This window comes from Rhipicephalus sanguineus, chromosome 7, assembly GCF_013339695.2.
Source record: "Rhipicephalus sanguineus isolate Rsan-2018 chromosome 7, BIME_Rsan_1.4, whole genome shotgun sequence".
Classification (NCBI taxonomy): Eukaryota; Metazoa; Arthropoda; class Arachnida; order Ixodida; family Ixodidae; genus Rhipicephalus; species Rhipicephalus sanguineus.
In genome coordinates, this window is record NC_051182.1 from 24,574,023 (window position 1) to 24,600,829 (window position 26,807).

General features: G+C 48.3%; 1 protein-coding gene across 3 annotated transcripts in view; it reads right to left on the minus strand.

The window, feature by feature from the left end:
* LOC119399327 (4-pyridoxate dehydrogenase) overlaps positions 1 to 26,807 on the minus strand; it is a 108,438-nt gene that overhangs the window by 46,528 nt on the left and 35,103 nt on the right. For 2 of the 3 annotated variants that reach the window (XM_037666140.2, XM_049417661.1), the window contains 3 exons: positions 26,367 to 26,504; positions 14,271 to 14,398; positions 9,269 to 9,439 (listed from right to left, as the gene is read on the minus strand). In XM_037666140.2, the coding sequence (XP_037522068.1) occupies positions 9,269 to 9,439; positions 14,271 to 14,398; positions 26,367 to 26,504 (437 nt within the window). The remainder of the gene's footprint in view (positions 1 to 9,268; positions 9,440 to 14,270; positions 14,399 to 26,366; positions 26,505 to 26,807) is intronic. The other variant, XM_049417662.1, reaches the window with a different exon arrangement.

A 26,807-nucleotide genomic window follows, 5' to 3' on the forward strand; every position in this document is an offset into this window, starting at 1 on the left:
GGGAAGTTCCCGGGACATAGGCTGGGATCAGTGATGAGACAAGCTAGCGCAGAACTCGCAACTAAGTCTAATGGACGTAACCTCGTGATAATCGCGGGAGGTCTAAACGACGTCTTGAGTAAAGAATCAGCCGAACTAGCGACCACATTGGCGAAAGGGGTCGATGACATGCGCGCCATTTCCCCTCAGGTGCAGATAGTGGTATGCACAATACCGGAAGTACCAGTGCGAAATATCAGCTTGCAAAGAGCGGTTGTCGTCGCAAACAAAGAGATATGGCGAATTAGTCGAGAGAAAGGCATCGAGGTAGTGGAAATAAACAGAGAGGTGCACAGGTGGGGTGCTTTTCGAAGAGACGGAATACACTTCGATAGGAGGCTTGGCCATGAGGTGGGGTGGCGTCTTGCAGGACGCGCAGTAGCTTTTTTGGGGGGCACGCGGGCCCTTCGGTGCCCAGGTAGCTTGTAATGAGGAAAACAACCAGGGGGACTCTTTGACAGGTAGTATAGCGAAAAAACAGAGAAAAGGTAAAAGAAGGGAGAAGGCGCGTGTTGCAATTAGTTACATTAACATGCAGGGTGGCAGAAAAAAGGCAAAATGGTTAGAGATTGAGGGACAGTTAAACAAGGAACAGATAGGTGTTTATGCGGTTACAGAAACAACCTTAGAGACTTGGAAGAGCCACCACATATTGAAAATTATGTTTGGGAAGGATGTAACAGGATCACATCAGAAAGGAGAGGTGGGGGGGTTGGAATGCTAATTCATAGCAGAACAAAATGGGAGAGAGTGAAACAAACGTGTTCAGAGCACATATGGGTTTCGGGCACAGTAGGTGGAAAGAAAACGTGGCTAGGTGTAGCTTACTTGTGGACGGGGAATAACTGCAGGGAAAAGAATATGGAGATAGTGAAATGCATAAGCACCGATATTAAAGAATTTGGTCATGATGCCGAAATAATCCTTCTAGGGGACATGAACGCTCACATTCATGACCTTGACGGATATTCAGACACCAATGGCAAGTTATTGCTAGATCTCTGCGAGCAACATAGTCTTGAGATAGTTAACGTGGGGCCTAAGTGTGAGGGGCAGATCACGTGGGAAGTCGGAAACAGGCAATCGAGCATTGATTACTGTCTCATGACAGAAGGAATATATGACAAACTTAGAGACATGAGAATAGACGAAGAAGGCATTAACAGCTTGGGTAGTGATCATAAACGCATAATATTACAAATGGGATATAAAACTGAAAATAAGAACATAGAATCAAAGTTTGGCAGCTCGTATCTAAATGACAAACAAATAACAAATATAGCCGCAAGAGTCGAGGAAAAAGTAGACGAACTACCAGGCAAAGACTGGAAGTATAGTGAGCTGCTACATGTAATCACGAAAGAAATGGAAATAGAGAAGAAAACTATTTGTTGGAAAGGAAAGAAAAAGCCAAAAAGTTGGTGGAACAAAGAAATCCGGGAAGCGATCGAGATGCGACGTCAGGCATCACGGGAGCACAGACAGGCAAAAAAGGAGAAGCGGCCACAGGACGAAGTTAACCAAATATGGGAAATATATTTAGAGCAAAAATCCATTGTGCAGAAATTAGTCGAGGCAAAAATTAAAGGTGAAAGTGAACGCTGGATGACAGAGATTCGCGAAAAGAAGGCCGCGCCTAGGATATTTTGGAGCCACCTAAAAGCGCTGGGTAGGAAGTCTGTCACAATGCAACAACATATGGTAGATGAAGGAGGAAATAAATTCGAAGGATATGAAGCGCTAGGTTACATTCGAAAGATAACAGCCGATTCGTTTAAAAAGGTCCCCCAGGGGATTCCCCCGGTGAGTAAAAGTACGCAAAGGAGAGCAACCGACGAAGATGTAGTACTAGAGAATTTCAATTGGAAGAAGGCCGAAGGAAAAATTCCTAAGCGCACTACGCCGGGCTTAGATGGGGTTCCCGTCAGCCTCATTAACGAACTAGGACATAACACTAAAGAAGCACTGCTGAAAGCCGTAGAAAAGTGCTTACAGGAGAGGGAAATACCAGACAGTTGGCGAAAAAGTAGAATGAACTTAATCTATAAAGGCAAGGGAGAAAAAGATAACATTCGCTCGTATAGACCCCTAACAATTACATCGGTGCTATACAGGTTGGCGATGCAGGCAGTAAAATTAAAAATAGAAGCGTGGGTAGAACAAAATGATATTTTGGGAGAACTTCAGAATGGATTTCGAATCGACAGGCGGTTAGACGATAATCTGTTTGTTCTTACCCAGTGTATAGAAATATCCAAAATAGAAAACAGGCCCTTATACGTAGCTTATCTAGATATCACCGGGGCGTATGACAACGTTAATCAGGAAATTTTGTGGGATATATTGAAGGAAGTGGGCATAGGTGACGACTGTGTACAGCTTTTGAGAGAAATATACCGAGAAAATACAGTTTGTATAGAATGGGAAGGAATAAGTAGCAAGGACAGCGTTGAAATTAGCAAGGGGCTGAGACAGGGATGCCCTTTGTCCCCGCTGTTATTCATGCTGTACATGGCGAGGATGGAAAAAGCGCTAGAAGGTAGCAACATTGGATTTAATTTGTCACACAAACAGGTCGGAGCGATGGTTGAGCAGAAGCTTCCAGGTCTATTTTATGCTGATGATATTGTCTTATTTGCGGACAGTCAAGATGATATACAGCGACTGGCAGATATATGCGGAAGGGAGTGTGAGGCTCTAGGGCTAGGATTTAGTGCAACAAAATGTGGATTGATGATATTCAATGATCACGGAGACCATACGGTCTTAATACAGGGCCAAAAAATACCGAGGGTAAGCGAGTACAAGTACCTCGGAGTATGGGTAAATGAGGGGGATAGATATATGGAGGTACAAGAGAAAGCATCGGTAGCGAAGGGAAAGAGGAATGCTGCAATTATGAAGCACAGAGCTTTATGGGGATACAATAGGTACGAGGTGCTTCGAGGGCTGTGGAAGGGTGTGATGGTTCCGGGGCTTACATTTGGGAACTCAGTGGTGTGCATGAAGCCAGAGGTGCAATCAGGAATGGATGTAAATCAAAGGACGGTGGGCCGCCTCGCCTTGGGCGCTCACGGGAAGACGACAAATGAGGCGGTGAAGGGTGATATGGGATGGACAGGCTTTGAAGTGAGGGAAGCGCAGAGCAAAATGAGATTCGAAGAGAGGCTGAGGAAAATGAAGAAGAGTAGATGGGCAGAAAAGGTTTTCAGGTATTTGTATAGAAAAAGCGTTGACACGCAGTGGAGAAAAAGAACTAGGAGGCTCACCAGTAAATATACGGCTGGCAGTGCGGGCGATATGGCAACAAGGAGCATTAAACGGAAGGTCAGAGAGGCGGAGAAGACTTATTGGATGACAGCGATGGAAAAGAAGCCGGCTCTGAGTAACTACCGAAAAGGAAAAAACGAAATAAGGAGGGAAAGGTTTTATGATAATTCAAGGGGAAGCGCTTTACTGTTTGAAGCAAGGTCGGGCTGCCTGAGAACGCGTAGTTATAAAGCGAGATTCAGTAACGAAGAAGAACAATGTACATGCTGCGGGGGAACTAAGGAAACGATGGAACATGTACTGATTGAATGTGGCGATATTCACCCAGCTATACGTGTGGGCACGAGTCTACATGAAGCCTTGGGTTTTAGGGACAACAATGGAAAGCTGAACACGCCCGCGATAGAAATAAGTAAGAGACGGTTAGAGTATTGGTGGCAGAAAAGTAGAGATAAAGTACAAAAATAAATAATTGGGGGAAAAAAGGGTATTCTGCCTTAAGAGGCAGAGAGATGGACTGCGAATTTATATTTTTTGTTATAATAACATAGATTTAATCAATGTAGATAAGGCATTAGGACAACATGAAACAAGGAAGTTTTTTTTTTCTTTTTTCTTTTTTTTATCCTTCGAGCCTGGTGGCAGACATGTCACCGCCCCGTTATAAAGGGGACGCTCATAGCATCCATCCATCTTCCTAATTCAGCGCCACCTGTCGGCAGCAACGAGAAGCATTTCTCAGCCGCCATTAGTAGGTCGCGCGCCGTCAGAGCAGTCAGAGCACAAGCGCGCGCGCTTCAGATTGAACGCTCGCGTGCGAAATAGTTGACGTTTCCGATAGAACGGGATCAGCGCAATGCCAGCCCATTGCTGTGTACCGCAGTGCACGCAAAGAGGATTTCGAAGACGAGGATGGGTTGAAGGTAAGCAGAAGCACGCTTGCCCGCGGCTTTGTTTACAATCGGTGCGCGGCTGATGCCTACCTTTTCTTGCAGGTCTCGTTTTTTTTCTTTTCCGAAGGATACGGACTGGAGGAAAAGGTGGATTATAGCTATTAAGCGTGACGAAGGCCCTTTCTTCACCGTGACGAAGTTCACAAAAGTTTGTTCAAGGCATTTTACTGAAGCAAACTACTTGCCAAACGTCGCCGGAAACCGTCGTTTCTTGAAGCAAGACGCCGTGCCCAGCATCTTCGCGTTTAGTGCTCCGAGGCCTCCACCAAGAAAAAAGCCAAGAAATCGAGAACCACTTAACCTCGTCAGCGCTACAGTGCCTTCCGAAGGCGGGCGATCGACTACCGCGGATGTGAGCGACGTAGACATCTGCTCTCCTACATCGGTGACGAGCAGCATCGATGGCGTGGTGTGTGGTTGTGCGTGCTCGCTAAAGATTTCCGACCTCACCGAACAACTCGACGTAATGACGGCGCGTGTCCGTGCGTTAGAGTCGGAAGTAAAGAAAAAAGCCGAAGAAGTGGAGCTCACTAAAAGTTCGTTGTACAAAGCAGAGCGAGCGCTCGACATTGCAGCACAAGAGCGTAGCCAGCTGGAGAAGCGCGTGAGCCGAAAGTTTTCCGTTGAGTGCTTTCGGGATAGCCCTGTGTACGAAGACGTTTCGATCGACGTGGTTTGGACGTAGCTTTCCACAGCAAACTTGTGACTTCGTTCATCGTTGTGCTTCGCTAACCTTTTTGAGGCGCTGTAGGCTTCCACTTTTTCTTCCGTAAGAGTCTCCGGAATAACTGCGAGACTTTTGGACCACGACATCACCACCAAAACAGTAAGCGAGACGCTGTAGTGTGGGCTCTCCGACACTGCCCATGCAACTGCCTGAAATGACGCCCTACTAATGGCGGACGGCAAAAAAATCAGTGTGGCCAGACTGAATGAGGAAAATCTCCTATTGTATTCCGGAATACACGCACGTATATTTGTAATCTCCATTGATTATAGATTTAAAATACCCCGCACCCAAAATATCTAGGAAGACATGGGGAGGCACGTCATGCAAGGTATGCTGACCTAAAAAATCACGCCATATCCACGAAGTGAACGATAATTCTGGAGCTGGCCCGGAAATGATCGGGTAAACCGTGAATGCTCCGTAGAATTCATCTACTGTCATATAAAGACGTGACACGTTGTTGTAGTATCGACTGTGGTCAGGTTGTTGTCGAACCACAAGCGGTCGCAGACCTTGCAAGTGTGCCGAACGTGTGGCCGAGGAAATCGCGCTTGAAGCGCGCGTAAGCGCCGCCAACTTCAGGTAGCGACCGCTTTCGGCGCTTGGCCGCTGCATCCCGCGTCCGTACCTCTTCGAGGTTCTCTTGCCGCAGCTTCCGCGCTGCTTCGGCTTCGCGGGCTTGTATCTCGGGGTCCGCACGACGCTGACGTCTCCTTGCGGCCTCGCGAGCTCCCACCGCAGGGTCTTGGCGGCGAGCCCGCGCTGCTGCTGCCTTCCGAGCCCTCCGCTCCGCCGCCCTGTCTTCTTCGTTCATGTTATTATATCGAAGCGCACTGACTGACGACTACCGAAAGAGAGAGGAAGCGCGCAGTTGTGGCCCTCTAGCGGTCTCCTATCAAACTAGAGCACGCGCCGGAGTGGAGCGAGCGCCGCATGCTAGAGTTGGCTATGCTATATGTCGTTTTGCCTGCGTTAATATCATCATCAAGGTGCTCCAAGAACAAGAGGAAGAAGACTTCTCTTTCGCGCGTGCTGCGCCTGTAGCGGTCGCCTCTGGAACTATGGTTACGGTTACGGCGCGGGACTTCGCCCCAGCTTAAGAACCTGGCTAGCCAGCTCCTAAAAGCTCCACTTGAGCAGCCTGTAAAATACAACATTCTTACTTTGTGCGTACGCTTAAATACCGTACCACAGCCCATGCAGCGTTAGGTTAGCTCGCGCGTGAAGCATACGTGAGAGGAAGCCTTTCTTGCACGAGCGCCGCAAGTAGCAAGAGAGATCATGCGCGCTACCGATCAGCGCAGCGTACGAACGACTTGGCACAGCGAATGCACAGAGCGAGGGCATGAGGAAAGAGAAAGAGAGCGAGAGACAGTATGCGCGCTGCCAGACCAGGGCAACGAGACAGATAGCATGCACAAACGAACTCTGCGCCGAGGCGGAAAAGCTTTGCCACTCCTAAAGCAGCATTCAAATGAATAATTAACAAGAATTTGGTAATAGGTTGTATTCACTTGACGTCATGTTGGCAGAAGCGATAGCTGAAAGTGCGCCGGCTGTGCCGGCAACCGCGTGGTCACCATTTTGGAGGCCGTCGGTCCCGAACGGTGCATTTACCGTCCACTGCCCACAAGCTGTATTTCCTGCAACTGCCTCTAGTTTTAATTTATTTGGCTCTAAAAATGTTACATTTATCGGTTGTGAAGCTGCTGCAGCTATGGACGATGAGCGCTCGGCTCGTTTTAGCGTGTAAGCTGTGAAATTGGACGCCGATGTGAAACAGCGATACACGGACAAAGTGGCACTCAGCGGTGGCGTTGACCCACTCATTCTGACGAGCAAGGAAACCTCATCGCGTTCGTACTGAAGACATAAAGGAGTACTTAGTGCACGCGACCAGTTTTGTGACGCATGAGCAACTGAAAGCCAAGAAATGTACGGAAGAGTGGATTTGTCCAGGAGCCCTCGCTGAATAGTTACGGCGACTGCGTCGTTGTGCGCACAAAGGTAAGACAATCTTTAGCGTTGAACTTATATTTCAGCTGCAAGCGCGAAAGGTGTGTTTACCAAACAATTTGATGTTAGTGCGATTCTCTACGAACTTGATTGAAGCAGCGGGGTTAACGGCGCTTACGAAGTAATGCATGCAAAAGCACCGTTACACGGGGGTGTACTTTCGAGTGCAGTCGAGTGCGAACGAGACTGAAATTTCGACGTGATTGGCTCACCCACAGCTTTGATCGATCGCAATGAAAAGTCGTCTTTAGGGCGTTAAATTATTTCACGAGACCAATGCTACAAATCACATATGCTTTGATGCAAGTGTACAAAAACTCGCAGCCAAAAGTCCACTTTAGCCAGAACAACAAGAGCGTGCGCGTCTCATTTTAGCTCGCAATGTACCGCTCATGTGTAAATATGGACAGTCCAACGTTGAGTACTTTACTGTGTCGTGCTTTTCGCAGACGTCTTCGCGATATAGTGCAATGCGGCAGAAACTGAATGCATTTACTGTGTCAATGCGATTTTTTTTTTTCGTGTTTCGTTCGCGTCTGATTAAATGACTTTCCTTCTTTTTGATACACAGCTGTCAAAATCTGAACTTAACTGATATTCCATTTGCAGGTAGACCACTCTCAGGCGCTTACCACACAACACAGCCTTTGAGCCCGGCGAAGGCGGCTGAACCTTTGGTCACAACGCTTCGCCGAAACCTCCAGAGTACGGCTACATTGTCCGCGAATAAAGTTCGCCAACGAATAAAATTTAACCGGTCTTGCGTTCTCACGTGTGTCGTATCCTTCGATTTTGTGCGATTGCTGCACACAAATACGGCTCAATTAACCTTGATATCGAATGGCGGGCGCAAAAAACGACTGAACTTAATATCACGCAGAGGCACACACAGGGGATGCGGCCATAGACATGGTGGCACAGAACAGAAGGAGTGGCTTCCCGGCATGCCGCGCGGGTATGGTGTGGGAGCGCAGGGTTGCTCGGGGGTGAATACCACCTATTAACTTTTTAACTATTAGCTTGCGGACCGTTGCTTACATGGAAGAGTTGTAGGGCGTGACAATGCATGGCATTCCCATTTTTCCCATGTCATTCCCATTTTTCCCATTCCCATGTCATAAATTGTCACGCCCTACAAGTCTCCCAATAAGTAACGGCCATCGAGCTAATATTTTAAAAAATAATTAGGGAATATTTGTTAATTACTTATTTGAATGTAACTTTAGGTGCGGCAAAATTTTTCCACCTCGACGTAGAGTTCGTGTGCGAAGACGACAGGGGCCTCACTGCCATAACATTTTTATAAAAAATCTGTATTGTCTAAAAAAAAGCACCTTGACAAAGAATTTGAGAGAGGCATGTATGTACGTAAAGTTACAGACCACGCATTATTTTAGTTCTTGAATATTCTTCTGTCTTGTGTTATTTTTTATTTTCGTCATTCTTATTGTTATTACTTTCATTTCCTTTTATTTTCTGCTCCGGCGGGGTGAAGTGCACTTACATACAGTGCTTTATTTTTATTTATTTTATTGCAATAGCGGTTATATAAACACTCGAGGCAAATTTTCGCCGTCACCGTGTACGTCATGTTCCATATAAAGTCCAAGTCGATAACGTCTCCCCGCGCGTCGTATGTTCGTTCTATGCGCGAGCGAAAGCTTGCGAAGGCTACAGACGGGCGCGGCTCAAGCAGAGATGAAACGCGCCTGCCGTCTCTGTCGGGTGAAGGAGCATGAAGGGGTGCCGGTGGGGTGCTGCATCGCTCGGGCAGTAACTGCGAACTTTGATGAAAAGGGCGTGGTCGCGCGCGATATCTCGGCAGACATCAGTACATGGCTCCTACCCTTGTACTTGCTGTACTCGCACCGCTTACTTCGCGTTGAAGTGACAGAGAGCAGAAAAACCGCTTCGCCTCCCTGGAGCGGCAATATTCCCTCACGCCAGCGTTATTTGGAGTTACGTGCGATCGGATCCTGAGGAGTCAGCGGCTAACCTTACCTTGCAAAACCTTCCAATTTGTTGCTATCGCCCTGATTGCTTTGCCCTTGCTGCGAAATGCGACTTTTTTATTTCTTAAATTTTGTTATCTCCGTTTTGTATTTCTGTCGTTTGTGTTTGTTTATTTTTATTTTCTGTTTCGGCGGCAAAAGTTTCAAAGCAATATAGGCGTCCTCGGCAATAGAAAGAGCGTCGCGTAGCTTTTAGCCCTTATCCACGCAGGTTTAGAAAAGCGAGGTATACTGAATAGGACACTCACCCTGTGCTTCTCCAGTTCTTCGGCAGGCCCAATTCCGGAGAGCATGAGCAGCTTGGGTGTGTTTATGGCGCCCGCAGATAAGATCACCTCTCGGCCAGCAGACACGTACGTCCAATTACCGTCCTTGATGAACCACACACCGATCGCTCGTTTCGTTTTGTCAAATATAATCTGGAAAGATGCAGAGAGTAAGCATCTTCAACAGCCTGGAAGCTGAACTTTGATTTACATCAACGCGTGCTTTTAGTTACTCAGCATGTTCAGAAACACAACATATATTCTAAAGAGCTCGCATCCATACATCACTTTCGTACGTTGTCGGCAATCCTCACAGGTGTTCAAAAGCTTTATTATCCGTTTTCTGGTTCATTTGCATAAAGCATACTTTTCATTTGCTTTTACAAACAATGCAAATTTTATACCACTTTCTCGTTATGTTTTTATATGCGACGTACGGGCTGCTAGTACTCAGTCTTGTATACCGTAAAATACCTCATTCATTCATTATAATTATTAGCCCTAAAGTGGATCGTTACACGCGGTGGAAGGCACAAATATTCATCACGCAAAAAGTTTGTTACAGTGTTCTGGTGATGTTTTACAGTGTTGTTGCGAAGAGCAGCAACATGACAGGCGTTCTTGCTTTTTGTTTTATCCTGAAGGACTTTCGCTGTTCGAACCCTGACACGTCTTACATAAAGCGATGGAAAAGGAAATGGGGTTGCTTTATAGACAGCACCATGTTTGACGTCTGCATCCCAGGTCAATGGGCATGGGCTGAAGATTGCCGTTGTGAGTGCTTCATGCCGCTTGAGTTACGTCGGCGAAAAGCTGGTGGAGATACAAAATTTCAACAAAATATTTCTCAAGTTAAAAAAATAATACCCTTTTGTAACTTTGCCTATTGTCAGGCTATGCATAGAGGTTTCAAATGAGGTGTCGTGCATATTTTTAGTTCGACCACCAAGGCAAGTTTTTTGATGCTGAATACAGAGCTTTTCTAAAAGAAAGTGAAATTCGCAAGTTTTTTCAGACGACCTGCTATACCTTCAGCGACTAAATTATTTTTCTTTTGTAGTATGTCAAACAGGCCACCAGTATATAACTCATTTCTACCCTTTGAGTTTGCCTTGTTCCTGGAAAAAAAGACCAAACTTTGCAACTTTATTCAATTTTGCTCGTGCGAAAATCTCGATGAATCGATACACATAAATAAGTCATTATTTTTACAGTTACATCACTTCATTAGCTTGCCGGAAATACCATTTTATCGAGTGCATCCCATAAGCGTCCTTTGAAAAAAAATGTTGTTTGATGCCCTTTAGCTCAGTCGGCGCAAAACTACAAACTCTCACAAATACGAGGGAAAATTTTTGGCAACAGAAATAAACGAGCAGAACGAGTTTTGAACTTCAAGAAAAATGTGGAAATTTTTTCAGCAATATTTGTGATGGTCGGAAAAACGCTGGATGATTTGGCATGGAATGACCCTAAAGTAAAAGAAATACAAATATCTCGCTTGTGTGCGCTGCCGTCTCAAAAAGCTACATGTAGAAAATGAAGGAGTATTTTATATATCTCACGCAGAAAATACGGACGCAATTGTGGGACTACATTTATTAGCGGTAGGATACGTGCATTGTGGCGCTGTATCTTTCCCTTCATTGCCAGAGAAAGTTGTCCCCGAGTATAGGAGTTAGTCTCCCAACCCTCACCGCTTCCGGGCCTCATCAATGACAGGATAAAGATTTTTCTTTCGTGCACGCTCCTTCAATCCTAGATGGAACCGTACGAGGTAGCCCAAACGGCGACCTTACGTTAGTCATTGTGTTGTCTGTATTGCGTGAGCGACTGTGGTATACTGAAACTTCAGACAATGAAAGCCTTTTGTTTTAGCGCGAACGATTTTTAAGAAATGAAGGCGATAGGACAGATCGCCCACTAACAATCAACAGGTGAAATAGCAGCTTAACCGCATATGCAAGAACGCATTTCATCTAAAAAGATACAAATATTTGTTGTATATGGGAACGTGCTGAGGGCACGGAGAAAGAAGTATTTGAGGAGGAGAATCTCTAGGCCGCGGCAGTGCGCAAGGGCGGCGCGATAGCTTCACTGCGGAATGCGGTTTACGCAGAAGCACGACAGATGACGCTTTCGGCCTGTTACAATTAGGAGAGCGTGGTGAGAGCGGTCCCTCACGACAGAGGGCGCGTGAGCGCTGTGCCCGATTCCGTGACTTTATTAGGACGCCCGAGCGAGCGCACATTCGCCTCCTCAAAACTTCTTGCTCCGTGGCTGAGGGTAACGTGCACGGAGGGAGCATCATCTGCTGTGCAAGTAGAAAAGCGAAAAAAAAAAAGCATTTTTTCTTCGAACAGCGCACTACCACGGCACCACCTTTACATGCGTCAGGTTTTTTGGTTAGCCAACCAAGATCACACATTATAACTTGAAATCAACATGAGAGACACGGCAAGGGGTTTTCTTACTTCCTCGAGGAATTCCACTCATTCATTTGAATTCAACGTTCACGAGGTCTATAAGATGGCGTAAACGATACAGTTCTCTCTGGTTCCACAGCACAGGACGGGGCGCAACCATAGTAACTATGGTCTTGTTACTGCAATCGCAGTCGTCGCTATGAACGCTTACTCTCTGCAAGCGATTGCTACTGGGTGAGTTAGGCGTTCAACTACTGAACAATGTTCCCATGTTCGGATCCCCCCTCTGGGTGTTTTAACAAGAAAATGTTTTATGCCGGGGTCTACCAAGACTTCAGTGACGTATTTCCGTCTCGAAAATGACGTCGAAAAAATTTACACAATCAGATGGTAAAGAAAAAAAGCTCCGTCAACGGGCATCGAACCCACGACCACTCGGCCTGCAACAACAGATGCCGGGCACGCTGTCCACTGCGCCACGGTCACAGACTCTGAGGCTTTACAGACGCGCCTTTTTTATCGACCACTCTCCCGGTCGGCGGGGTGGTGTTGCCCTGTGAGAGCGCTAAAGTAATTCGTCATTACTGTGGCCTCCGCGATTAGCATCTGCAACGCGTTACACGTCCGTCCCATTCGGCGCGTTTTCAATAGAAGTTCAATTTTGTCAATGCCTTAACACACCGCGAGGTGGCGACTTAGCCCAAGCGTCGTAAAAGCGTCGGCCTCGCTAATAGCATGACACTAATCCAAACCAAAGAACATTACGCCATTTCTCACTAAAGGGGACCATGAGGCGATGCGAAGCCGGAGCACTTGCACGATCGCGTTCCGTTGGCGTACGTTGGGCATGCTACCGACCTCGCGTCGTGGAACACGACGAGGAACGCTACGCGCGTCTTGTCTTCCCTCTAGCCTGGCCGTCATTTCTCACAGGGCGAGCGGGGAACGCGGTAGACAGGCGCGCGAGAGGGGGGCAGCGTTGGAGAGAAGAGGGAGGGGGAGGGGACGCGCATGCGCTGGCGCTCATCGCGGCGTTGCGCAGGAGATAATTTCGGCATGTCTAGCCCGCGTTTCATAGGAAGAGAGCGGAGAGGGGAGAGGGGAAGTGGAGAGGGGGAAAGGGGACAGGGAAATTGGAGAGGGGGAAAGGAAGAGGGGATGTGGAGAGGAGGTGTGTGGAGAGGGTATGCACATGCGCAGTAAGGGTGGTCACGCCGCACACCACCACCTGTTTGAACTCCGCTATAAGATGCTTCGCATCTAAAATAGCTCTGCGACGCGCGCCTGCCTCACCTGGCTGTAACTCCGCGTTCCTCACTCACGCGCTCGCCCCGAGAAAAATCGCGGGCGGGCTACCGGGGTGGCAGAACGCGCTTTGCGTTTCCCTTTAGTCCGGCCGTGGTGTTCAATCACATTTTAACATGCCGCGAAATCGCGACCAAGTTCTGCGTCCAATATGCGACGCTCTTCTGGCTATCACACCTCGTTCTCTGACTACGATTTCACCGTTAACTACTACAGCTACCACAAGGGTTTGTTTAATCATTTAACGTGGACGTTAGTCGTCGGGATGGAGATGTACCACCAATCATCAAAGTGGATAGATCCACGTAAACGGTGCTATAGCTGCTAGACATCAATATACATTGTGCAAACTCTCTTATATCAATTTACAGTAAACATTCAGTTACTTCTGTAAGGGCACGCTTTACTTTCGTGTTATTCCGATTCCTATGACGGAGGGATCAACCAAGTTTTTTTGGTAAGAAAACCGACCCACCAAGCCATTCCAGCGAATGGTAGCTGAAGAGTGCCTGCGCTTTGTTCAACGCCGCCTACGCTAGGGCCAAGCAGACGCCCCGCGCGGACGAAAGCTTACCGCTCCGTTAATGGGATCCCCGAGTGTAGCGACTTTCGATCCATATCGTGCTTGATCACTCGGTGCCGTTTATGAAAACAGGTTTTCCTTCAACGTCACTTGCATACATTCTAAAGTACTACGGTCACGCGCAGCTTCAGAACCGCATAATGCTGGCGCATGCGTAGTTGGAACGGTACTAGTAACACTAACACATTTGTTATCTGCCCCACGTTTAATGCGGAACGCAATGCATGATGTTAATATTCAGCAAGAGCATCGTTTACTCCCATCTTCTCCGCACACTGCTGACTTCCTCTCTAAATGTTGCGTCCATCGTCATATTTTGTTACCAAAACCTCTGTGTGGCCCTGATCTTCTTAAGCTACTCTGCTGGACTCGACGTTTCTGCAGAACCGGTTCAATGCACAATGTAACTTTTCCTTTGAAGTATAGCAGTAATTGTTTGGTCATGGCTTGTTAATCTTATTGGCCAGCAGCTTACTGCTGTGCTTCAATTTCCTCGAGGGGCTGCAATAGAATACAATTTTTTGCTTTCATGTGGGCGAAAGGCTTTACTAAATTTAAAATCTTACTGGTCAGCCAGCGAAGACAGCGCGTTAGGTTTCCCGGTGCTTGCGTCACATACGTTTGTAATGAATATAACAATGAAGTGACGGGAGGTATACGCTGTTCATACCTTAGCGGCAGTGCTTTTCGTAGACACGTGTAGGTGACCTTGACGTATGTTCCTCACGCTCTTCAGGAAGCACTTGTTTGCGCTCATTCTCACTCCAGCGGCAGTGTTGCTCTGCACCCTCGAATAACCTGCAGGTGAGAAGAAAAAAAATCTGGCATACTTTTCTGCATGCAATTCAAAACACTGATGGCCCTGAAGTCAAACCGAGTGCGTCGGCCCGTCCAATGCACCTGTTGAGGTCGGTACGCCTTCCCTGCATCTTTCGCAAACATCTGGGACACTTTCATATGCAAGTTCAGACTTGACAAGTTCTTCTTTCTACACATTTCGTCCAGATTTTTGCTACACTTGGAACGTTCTGGTGTGTTCGGTGCGTCGCGACGTGGTCAAAAGCGATGTGATGTCACTGCTCGCCGCTTTTTCGAGTAACTGAACGCACTCTGTGGAAATGTATCGACATCTTTAGATGCACACATCGAGAATAGCTGCCTGGAAGTTGTCGTGTCTTTCTCTCCTCCTGAAGTCTCACGAGTATTGCCTGACCTCAATGCTGCGGCGTAAAGGTTCGACACCTCAGCTTGCTGGATAGCACATTCGTGAAGTCTTGGTTCCTAGTACACTGTGCATAGATTTATTGGCCACGTTCTTGATCACCTCCTTGAACAAGCTATCACACAATGTCAAGAAAGTGGCCAATAAACATGGCATGCGCCTGGTGTTCTCGGCCCCGCGAAAGTTAAGCGGCCTATGCAGCCGCATCAAACGGCATGCGCAGCGAAGGGTTACATGTGGCACAAACCATGCTTCGAAGTTTGTGCCTTGCGCCACACGTGTGATCTATCACATCCCTTTATCGTGCGGCAAAGCATACATCGGCCAAACTGGCCGTTGTACTAACGATCGCCTCAGGAAGCACAGGGCCTCCCTTCCATGAGTAACGGTGCTCACCTGCCGAGCCGCTGCAAGCCAGTGCGGAGGCACTCCTGCTTTTGAAAGCACTAGTATTTTGTGCAGGGGTGGGACGAAGAACGAAAGGGAAATTTTAGAGGCTTCTTACATGAGAAACGGAGTAATGACTGTGTCAGTGACACGTCAGTGCATTTATCTGACAAAGAAACGATCTTTCTGAACGCGATTATTGCTAGCTAATTTTTCGATTATTTGTCGTTTTAGGCGAAGCTTGGTTGCTCACACATGCGCAATCAAGCGCGGCTTTCTCTTCAGTTGTAAGTGCCAGCTTGTCCCGTCGACTTCTTTTCGCTATATCCTGTGTTTTCCTTTATGCACAGGTCTTTTTTATCCTTTGTGCACAGGTCTAGGGGTGCGTCCGCCCCCCTCTCCCCCCTGTGCGCACGCCTATGTCAACGACGCATACAACAAAGAGTGTCTGCGCAGCGATGGGAGTCGAAGCGCTTCGGTGAATGGGGAGATGTGATAGCCTAGATGTGGTAACACGGCGTGTTGCGGCGCGTAGCTAGGCGTTCCGGAGGTTTCATGACGTGGGATACGGCGGCGACAGAAGCGCGCAAGACGGCAAGCAATACGACAGGCAAAGAAGATATTACTAAAACTTTAGCGCAAAACGAGCACGGCGGACAAAGAAACGACGAGACAGGTGTTTCTTTGTCCGCCGTGCTCGTTTTGCGCTAAAGTTTTAGTAATATGGAATACCAACTAGCCCGCTCTCACACCTTGCTAAAGAAGATATGCCGGTTACCGTATTGCGCCACGTCTCTGTGACGAAAGAACTGCGGTGACGACCCAGGCATCGGAGGCCGGACGCAGGAGCGCTGAGAAGGAAGCTTTTGGCCAATAAGTTTGTGGCACCATAGCCGCGTAGCTGAGTGGGCGGGGAGGGCAGCCGGTGTAGGATAGCGGCGCCGTCACATGAGGGAGTGGGTGTGCGACAGAAACTACAAGAAGGGCTCCAGGGGCCGAATTGACAAAGGTCTGCACTCGTAAGTAGTATTTTCTATTGGCTAGCTGCGTTTGCTAATAGTTTCCGGATCCAGACATCTACGTGCGGAAAACATGCTGTATCATCGGGGTCAAAGTAACCGCAGGCGGGCCACTTTGGGGCAGCAGCTAGAGTCGCCAAGCCACCTTCTTTCTAAACAAATATTTGATCTGATCAGACAGGAAGCATGGGTCGAAGAGGCCGTTTGAAACCTCGTGACAGTATATGCGTGCGGGGTGTTTTGGCGGGCGGTGGAACGTTGGCAGCGTAGCTCGTTGTGAATGCATAATACCAATGCCGCCCAGAAGTTAAAACCACCCCACTACCTGAAGCTGCGCGACCCTACGTCTTGAACAGGGCGCGAGTGAAGAAATGCTTTCCCGGTTGTCTGTGGTTGCGCCGGCATCCTATGATAGTCACGGAATAATTTGCGCCAGCCGGCAATGAGGGGCGTACAAGCGTAGTTGCTCTGATACATGTGCCCTGGGGCAGTACGAATGCACCGCAAACATATTGTAACGATGGTATGGATTTATTTACAGGGTGAGACTAGTGAGATATGCTTAGTGCAGCGCAAGGGACAGGACGGTCAGCCCCAGGGTTGCCAATGGTGGCTACTTTTCGCCAAATTGGCGAATTTTAGAGGCCCGTGGCGACCTAAAATTCTGAATGGCGACATGGCGAATTTTTGGCGATTTTCAGCTTAGGTCTCTACTGAGTTATGCATCCTAAGCTCAGCGCCTTCCCAACGAATGAGCGGCACTATTCTCTGTATTTTTCTCGCTTTTGAGGTGCACATTACGCGCCGTTCTGTATGTCCATCCTGTAACTCGTGTGTATCTCCTCAATTCATCTAGATGCTTCTAACTCAATTCATCTAGATTCATCTAGATGCTTCAGAGCTTCGCTAAAGTTTCGCTTCTGAAGGGGCTAGATGGCGGGTTGGTCGTGTGTTCCGGCCATTTGTTCCGCCAAAGCTCCAACTGTTCTGAATAGTTTGGCGACTTATTCACTGCTGCAGTATCCCCTAATCGACCTCGTAGAGCGAAGATGGGCGGATACGCTGGTGTTCGTGCAATAAAAAATTATTTATTCAGGCATTTTCTACTGTTCTCGGTGGACGTGTGCAATGAAAACAATTGCTATATAACATTATACAATGTCTACCTGTTCAATTATAACGCAGTGGATTGACGCGGGTAGATATAAGTGATTATCTATGAAAGGGACAGTGGCGTCCGGTATCATATTAGTTCACACTGAAAGGCATAAGAATCACTAATGAACGATACCTGTAAGAATTCTGTCTTGCTACTTTCAATAAACCTGTTAATTCTTTTTTTCATATGAGGGAATGTAAAGCTGTTTACAAACACCTTCGCGGCTTTCGCCTAAGGTTTACCACACTTTTACCTTTGAAACGAGCGGACAGGGATGGAAGGATATCATGAGCGTTTTATCATTTCATACTTGCGCCTCCGCGCACATCTTGCGGCTAGTCGGAGAACCAGGTGCACCAAGCACTCCCATGGTGAAGGGGCGATGCGCCTGGCATTGAGAAATGTCAATATACTTTCAGGGCTTTGAATGGCACTGTATTCTACGTGTCTATACATCAGTGGAAATTCTTATTACTAGGATATGCCGCACATATCTGGAATGGCGACTTTTTTGGCGAAATTCGTAAAAAAATGGCGACTTTTGGCGACTTTCTGCTCGTCGTTTGGCGACATTTACTCGAAAGTCAGTGGCAACCCTGGTCAGCCCCACAACTGATCGCTGCTCGTGCGCCCTTCTGCCTCCTCTTCTTCTAGGCTCCAGCGAACTCATGCAGCGTGACAATTTCCCCGGGTGCAGACGAAGCTCTCCGAGCGAGTTACGTAGCCCGATGGCGGTAATGCTTCAGGCGGGCAACATGTACTGCTTGGGTTATACGTGACCGCCGGTTGTCAGAAGACACTTTGGCGATGACGAACGTGACGTCACTCAAACGTCTCAATATGACGTATGGACCGGTATACCTGCACAAAAACTTCGTGCATAATCCTTTTTTCCGCACAGGCGTCCAAAGCAAAACAAAGTCTCCAGGAGCAAATGTGACAGGCGTGTGTCGAGCGTCATAGCGAGTTTTGGCTCGGTCTTGTGACGAAATAGTCCTGAGGCGAGCCAGTCGACGAGCTTCTTCAGCGCGGCATAAAGTCCGGGCTACTGAGAAGTCTTCGTGTGGAGACCAGGGAAGTATCGTGTCGATAAAGCTTTGGGGATGGCGAGCGTACAGCAAGAAGAAAGGCGCATACCCGGTGACTTCGTGCTTCGCCGTGTTGTATGCGTACGTAACAAATGGCCAAACAGAGTCCCAATTCTTGTGGTCATTGGGCACATACATGGCAAGCATGTTGGTCAAGGTGCGATTAGTGCGCTCAGTCAGGCCGTTTGTTTGAGGGTGGTAGGGGGACGAGTGCCGGTAGTCAGACCCACAAAGGCGTAGTAGTTCTTCAACAACATCCGCTGTAAACTGTCGTCCTCGGTCACTAATCACAATACGCGGAGCACCGTGACGAAGAATGACAGAGTGGAGCAGGAAGAATGAGACGTCAGCTGCTGTAGCGGAAGTGAGCGCTGCCGTCTCAGTATATCGCGTCAGGTAGTCCACACACACTATAATCCAGCGACACCCAGCAGATGACTTAGGGAAGGGGCCAAGCAAGTCAACGCCGATCTTTTCAAAGGGAAGGGTTGGTGGCTTAATTCGCTGCAAGGCACCCACCGGAGGTGTTGTTGGTTGTTTGTGGCGTTGACAAATAGCACAGCTGGCAACGTACTGTTTTGTTGTCTTCCAGAGCTTGGGCCAGAAGAAACGCTGACGCACACGGTGCAGCGTCCGAGCAAAGCCTAGGTGACCTGATGTGATGTCATCGTGCATGGCACGAAGGATCTCGGGTCTAAGATTCTGGGGCACGACGAGAAGGAGTGGAGCCCCTTCAGCGGAATAGTTCTTCTTGTACAATAAGCCTGCGGATATGGTGAAAGGTGAACTCCATGCTGCTGACCGAGCGGCATCAAGAAGAGTCCTTACGGAAGGGTCTTGCTCCTGTTCACGCTTGAAGGCGGCGGCATCGGGAAACTGTGTGGATATTCCGAGAAGATATTCGTCCAAGTCATCCTCCCCATCTCGGGTACTTGCTGACGGAAGTCTAGATAAACAGTCAGCATCGGTGTGACAGCGACCGGTCTTGTATGTGACGGAAAAGTCGTATTCTTGCAGCCGTAATGACCAGCGAGCTAACCGGCTGGTGGGGTCGCGTAGTCCAACCAACCAGCAAAGTGAATGGTGGTCGGTAACTATCCTGAAGGGACGGCCGTACAAGTATGGTCGAAACTTCTGAATGGCGAACACTACCGCGAGGCATTCTATTTCGGTGACGGTATAATTACGTTCCGCCTTTGTGAGTGTACGGCTTGCATAGGCGATAACTTGTTGGCGTCCACTGTGTATCTGTACAAGTACCGCTCCAATGCCCACACCACTAGCATCGGTGTGAAACTCAGTTGGTGCCTCCGGATCAAAATGGCGTAAAATTGGAGCAGAGGTAAGTAAAAACTTTAGCTCACTGAACGCAGATTCGCACTCAGCAGTCCATGCGAAGGGTGTGTCCTTGTGAAGCAGAGACGTGAGTGGATGAGCTAGACGTGCAAAGTCCTTAATGAAACGGCGGAAATACGAGCACAGTCCAAGGAAGCTGCGGAGGTCTTTCACTGTCTTCGGTTGCTCGAATTCACGGACGGCGGCAAGCTTCTGAGGGTCGGGACGGATACCTTCCTTGTCGACAAGAAAACCAAGGACAAGCGTTCGACGCTCACCAAAGTGACACTTTTTCGAGTTAAGAATCAGTCCCGCACGGCGGATGCAGTCGAGAACAACTTCAAGGCGTTGGTTGTGCTCGTGGAATGTCTTACCGTAAATGACCACGTCGTCAAGGTAGCACATGCATATTTCCCATCGGAGGCCGCGAAGGATCGTGTCCATGAATCGCTCGAAGGTTGCCGGAGCATTACACAAGCCAAAGGGCATTACATTAAACTCAAAGAGGCCATCCGGCGTAATAAAAGCGGTCTTCTCTTTGTCTTGTGGGTTCATAGGTATTTGCCAGTAGCCTGAGCGCAAGTCGACAGATGAAGAATACGAAGCGGAATGTAGGCAGTCTATGGCATCGTCTATTCGTGGAAGCGGATAGACATCCTTTTTCGTTACTGCGTTTAGGCGTCTATAGTCGACGCAGAATCGCCACGAATCATCTTTTTTCTTGACCAGTATAACGGGAGCTGCCCAAGGACTAGAGGACTCTTGTATGGCACCTTTCTGTAGCATGTCCTTAACTTGGTCGTCGATCACCTTCCTCTCGGTGGGAGAGACGCGGTACGGCTTCAGTCGAATGGGGGCCGCGGCCCCAGTATTGATGCAGTGGTGCACGCGGGACTGCGGTGGTGAAGGCAGACGCTCAGGTTGTGCAAAGTCAAAGACGGAAGCATAGCGCACAAGAAGCTCGTGGAGCGCGCGTCGGTCGGTCGAGGGGAGCGACTTGTTGATCATGGCGTTGAACTATGACGAGTGGCCAGAGAGTGGCGAAGTTTCGTCGGTACTGACAGCAACTGCACGAATACTCACAGCGGTATCTTCTTCAAAGTACGCTAGCTTCAACCCAGCAGGTAAAATAACGGACTCGGAGGACACGTTCACCGTCCACACGTGAGTAGAACCGTCTACGAGTTGGACAAGTGAACGAGGGACTATAAGACTCTTCTTTAGCGTGTTAGAATAGTCCGGCTCAATCAGTCCACAGGACAAACCTTCACGTGGGCGAGATAAAGTAACCGGAACAAATTTTGCTGTTTGCGCAGGTAAAAGCACATCACTGGACACGGAAAATACCTCAACTCGATCAGATGGCATTTCGTCACAATCATGCGGTAGGATATCAGTTCTCAGGGATATTTCACCAGCTCTGCAGTCTAATGTCACTCCACAGTCTCGCAAAAAGTCGATGCCAAGAATTACGTCATGAGTAGCGCATGCTAGTACGGTGAATTCAGTTCGAAACGCCTGTTCACCCACGGTAACCAAAACTGAACAGACTCCAACAGGTCGCAACAGTTCGCCGCCAACTCCACGAAATGTGGACTTCCCGTCCCAGGCAAACATCACTTTCTGTCCTAGGCGATTCTTGAAAGAAAGGGACATCACAGACACGGAAGCACCAGTATCTACTAAGGCAACAGTACTAACACCCTCAATACAAACACACACTTTGTTCTTTGACATGACGACAGGCGGAGGAATTTGCGAAGATGACCGTCCTGCGACCTCACCTCCATCGGTCGCACCAGCTAGTTTCCCAGCTGGGGTGGTGTAGGCGGGCGGCGCGGTGATGGCGATCGACGCGTCCGGGTTGGTGGCGGAGTCAGGCTGCGGTCAGACACCGGAGACGAATTCCTGGGCATGTATTCCCGCGGTGGCAGACGAAAAGGGGTAGCTGGGGCAGATGGTTGCCAGGGTGCGGCGTCTTGCATGCGAAGCGGATACGCACGATCTCTTGCAGTGCGTTGCGGACGACGTCTGCAGTACCTCGAGATGTGTCCCTGAACACCGCAATTGAAGCAGACAGGTGGGTTGCGGTGGTTCTCATTGTTGTAGGACACAGGTCTCCTGGGCATTACGTACTCGGAAGACACTCGACGAGGCGGCACGTCCTGTCGACGCGTAAAAGTCGTCACTTGAGGCTGTGTCATGGTGCCCTCCATATGGACGTCATCGCGGTTGGTGTATGCAGGTCGTGACCAGGAGACCGGTACTTCCGGATAGCGCTCATCCAATGCACACTGGTGACACACGCGGTTGACATCTCCACCTTGAAAGTGAGCCAGTTCGTCTCTGACAACACGCCGTATCATAGCGGCGAGGTCGTCAGGGGAAGAGATGTCTACACTTGCTACATTCGTGACGTTGTCCAGTCGGCCGAACTTCGGAAGTACCCGCCGTGTTTTGAGAGCTTCAAAGGCACGACAGTGACGCCGCAAGTCGGATGGCGTCGTGACATCTTCCTTAGAGATAAGAAAATTATAAACATCTTCGGCAATTCCCTTGAGCAAATGTCCCACATTGTCCTCGTCCGACATGTTTGGATTCACAATACCACATAGCTTCAGGGTCTCTTCTATGTAGGTCGTGCACGTCTCTCCAGGTAGCTGTGCTCGCCGTGAAAGTGTCTGCTCGGCCTTTTTCTTTTTGGAGAGCGAATCACCGAAGCACTTCTTTATCTCGTCGACGAAGGTCTCCCAAGTTGTCAGCACATCCTCATTGTTGTCAAACCACAAAAGTGCAGTTCCGGCAAGGTACAGGACAACATGCGAGAGTTGTGCAGAGGCGCTCCACTCATTAAGACGGCTCACCCTCTTATAGTGCCGCAACCAGTCGTCGACGTCCTCATCTTCTCTTCCCGAGAATGTGCGCGGCTCCCGATAAGGAGTGCAGCCCACCTGTCTTGAACGAGCAGTCTCTTGTGCGATTCTTTCGTGGCCATCATCACGTCTGTCCGCGTCATTCATGGCAACGTCTCCCGGTGGTAGACCCGCCAACCGTTTACTGCGTCGAGGGGGCGGTAGAGCTCGGTCGTCCAGTGTTACGTACCCAGCACGTCCACCAAAACTGTAACGATGGTATGGATTTATTTACAGGGTGAGACTAGTGAGATATGCTTAGTGCAGCGCAAGGGACAGGACGGTCTTGTTTGTTTGTTTGTTTGCCCTGAGGAGACTGGACGGTCAGCCCCACAACTGGTCGCTGCTCGTGCGCCCTTCTGCCTCCTCTTCTTCTAGGCTCCAGCGAACTCATGCAGCGTGACAATATCATCCTAATTATTACGAACCTGATGAAGACAACCGACAATAAAGCCCAGGAAGCCAATGAGCTGCTATTTGTAGTTTTCAAACTAAAATTTAGCATGTGTTACATAACTGTCAATGAATTATATTGAGCACAAAAATTAATTTCCGTCAATAGGGACCGAACCCAAAACTTTCTAATTACGCGTCCAATACTCAACCGACTGAGCTACGGTGGCTGTCTTTTTCCCGCCCACTTTGTTGGGTATTTTGTGCGTGTACACCTGGCAGTGTTAACCAGTGGTTGTGGGTTCGGTCCACACCGACGGTACGTTGTTTTTCGTCCATTTTACTTTATTCCATTTTTGACATATTACTACAGTACAGTTCAAAGCTAAGTTAAAAACTACATATAATTCCCTATATGCATTCCTTACCTTCGTTAGTTTGTGTCTAACAAATAAACGAGCCCCTCGATCCATGCTCCTTCTTTCACTCTGTCATAGTGGAGGTCTCGCCTCACCAGACTTAATACGTGTACGTAGCACGCAAGGGTTTCTTGGTCAGTTGCGAGCTCCTAAATCTATCACGCGCAACGTGACACTAGCTGGCAAAAAAAAAAAAAAAAGACGGCAGATCCCACTCATTGTGGGAATCGATGTAATGCGAAGCAGCCAGCAAAGAGCTGCATACATCGTCTTGTATGTCTTTGAGGAAAATGCGTGTCATCGTTTTCATGTTAACTCCTATTATTTATGTTCGTCACACAGTAACGTCGCGAAATACCAACTGCGGGGATCAAGCTAGCGAACGGCCGCCAGCGCACCATGAGCGTGGCACGTAAGTCATGCTGTACATGACATGCGTGTCATGATTTTCATGTTAACTCGCGTTATTTATGTTCGTTGCACAGTCACGTCGCAAGATACCAATTTTGGTGTATATCAAGCTAGCGAAACGGCCGCCAGCGCGCCATGAGCGTGGCACGTAAGTCATGCTGTACATGACATGCGTGTCGTGATTTTCATGTTAACTCGTGTGTTATATATGTTCCTCACACAGTCACGTCGTGCAATACCAATTTTGGTGTATATCAAGCTAGCGAAACGGCCGCCAGCGCCCCATGAGCGTGGCACGTAAGTCATGCTGTACGTGACATGCATGTCATGATTTTCATGTTAATTCGTGTTATTTAGGTTCGTTACACAGTCACGTCGCAAGATACCAATTTTGGTGTATATCAAGCTAGCGAAACGGCCGCCGGCGCGCCATGAGCGTGGCACGTAAGTCATGCTGTACATGACATGTGTGTCATGATTTTCGTGTTAACTCGTGTGTTATCTATGTTCCTCACACAGTCACGTCGCAAGACACCAATTTTGGTGTATATAAAGCTAGCGAAACGGCCGCCAGCGCGCCATGAGCGTGGCACGTAAGTCATGCTGTACATGACATGCGTGTCATGATTTTCATGTTAACTCGTGTGCTATTTATGTTCGTCACACAGTCACGTCACTCAATACCAATTTCGGGGTAGATCAAGCTAGCGAGACGGCCGCCAGCGCACCATGAGCGTGGCACGTAAGTCATGCTGTACATGACGTGCGTGTCATGATTTTCATGTTATGACTTATCATTTATGTTCGTCATACAGTCATGTTACACCATACCAATTTTGGTGTACATTCGATTAACCAAGCGACCAGGAGAGCACAAAGTCGTAGGCGGCTAGATAGATAGATAGATAGATAGATAGATAGATAGATAGATAGATAGATAGATAGATAGATAGATAGATAGATAGATAGATAGATAGATAGATAGATAGATAGATAGATAGATAGATAGATAGATAGATAGATAGATAGATACGCTCAAAGTCGCAGAAGTTCGCTAAGAAATGCTTCGCATTTAAAATGCGGAAAGTTTCCACTAAGTTGCGCAAAGCTTGGGACGGCGAAGCTGGTTGGTCCTCAGCTCGTCGTGCTGCAGCACGGGAATCACAAAGCCGGCGGTGATTGGATCCAGCGTGCTTGGTCGAAGAAGCGGCAGCCAAGAGACGGCGACGGGCGGATGCGGAATACGCGCAAAGCTTGCCACTATGAATGTGTAGAAATCGCTGTCCCTGAGCCACGGTGTAAGAAACTGTGGCGGCTGCTTGGCTATTTTTAGCACAGGTTGCGCGCAGCTGTGCCGGTTGCTATGGCAACGGCGCAGCAGGTTTTTTTTTTTTTTTTGTTAACGGCCGTCTTAGTGCCAGCTATGACAGCTTCGCTGCACTCAGCGCCATGGCTACGAGTGGTGCTTGCTCACACTCCCAGGATTACACGCGCAGAAATGCCCAACAAACTCAACATACCACGAGGACAGTCGTTTTCAATCCCCTGCCTTACCATACATAAAGACGGTTCAGAAGTCGCAGCACTTACTAAACGTTCCATGTGACACACCTCATTAAAAGAGTTGCTAACCAACGACACTGCCTCAAAAAAAAAAAAAACAACAAACACTGCGTGTCGTACAGACGCTCATCACAAGCGGATCGCGTAGGACACTTTAACTGACCCTGAAAAAATGCAGAGATGTGAGAAACTAAACGTACTGATTAGTAAAGCTATAATGATTGAATTGGCAATTCGAGGCATGCAGCACGATTGCTCCATCTCGGCCTTCACAGCACGTGGGAGTAGTTGGCAGATGCACCCAAAGCGAGCGATATTGACAGTCTCAAATTGACTCCTGGCAGGAGATGCTTGCTACTTAAGCTTGGCTACGATGTGGAAGTAACGGCAGGTGGTGTTGGGTTGAACGACAAATTGACTCTCAACACACGTACGAGCATCAGTCTCAGTGGCACCAGCACTCTGCAGCGCATACCCAGGCTTTCGCAAGTAAAGAAGACAGGCAAGAGCTCGAGCACTTCAACTCAAATATTCTACAGAACCTATAGCACAAGATACAAAGATGCCGTAACCAAAAACCACGAACGCATACTTTCGCGATCAAGACACTTAATAGCCGCGACAAAGAAAACGCCACTGCTACAACATTCGCGAAGTCTTAAACGCGTTACGAAACAAGGTGTCAGCTGGAGGTTGCTGTGACTATCTGGGAACATGTCGAAAGACGGGACTTGTATACAGTGTCTTTTTCACACCATTGCGGGGATTCGGAATGATTTTTAACAGTTATATTTCGAGTTTACCGGGATTTTTTTAATGAAAAAATCTGTTTGTGGCGAGAAATTTCGCAAGTCTTACCTGTATACCTGTCGCCGTTGTAGTCAACGTACTGGTAGTGTAACTCGCTGCAGGCGTTGAGGAAGTGATAGCTGAGCGGCGTTCTGTAGCGGGGGTAATTGATCGGCGTCTCCCCTCTCGTTCCGTGGTAGTATGACTCTGCGCAGAGTTAACAATTTTGCGTGCAAGCGCCTCATGAAACGGAGTCGTCGACTGCGGATTCTTTAGTTCATGCTGTCTAAAAGACGGAGGTGAAAATACAGTGGGCGCAAATGAAATAGGGTGGGGGGAGGAGTCGGAATGAGGGAGGGGAAGCAAAGTCCCAGCTTGATGAGACTGTTTCGACTAACTTAAAAAGTGTACTTTCCGCTCACAGTTTTAAAATTCACCCAGTTCCACGGCGTGAAAACCGTTGGACGACGAAGCTGTCGCCCCTTTCGTCAGGCATTACATTTTCCTCGT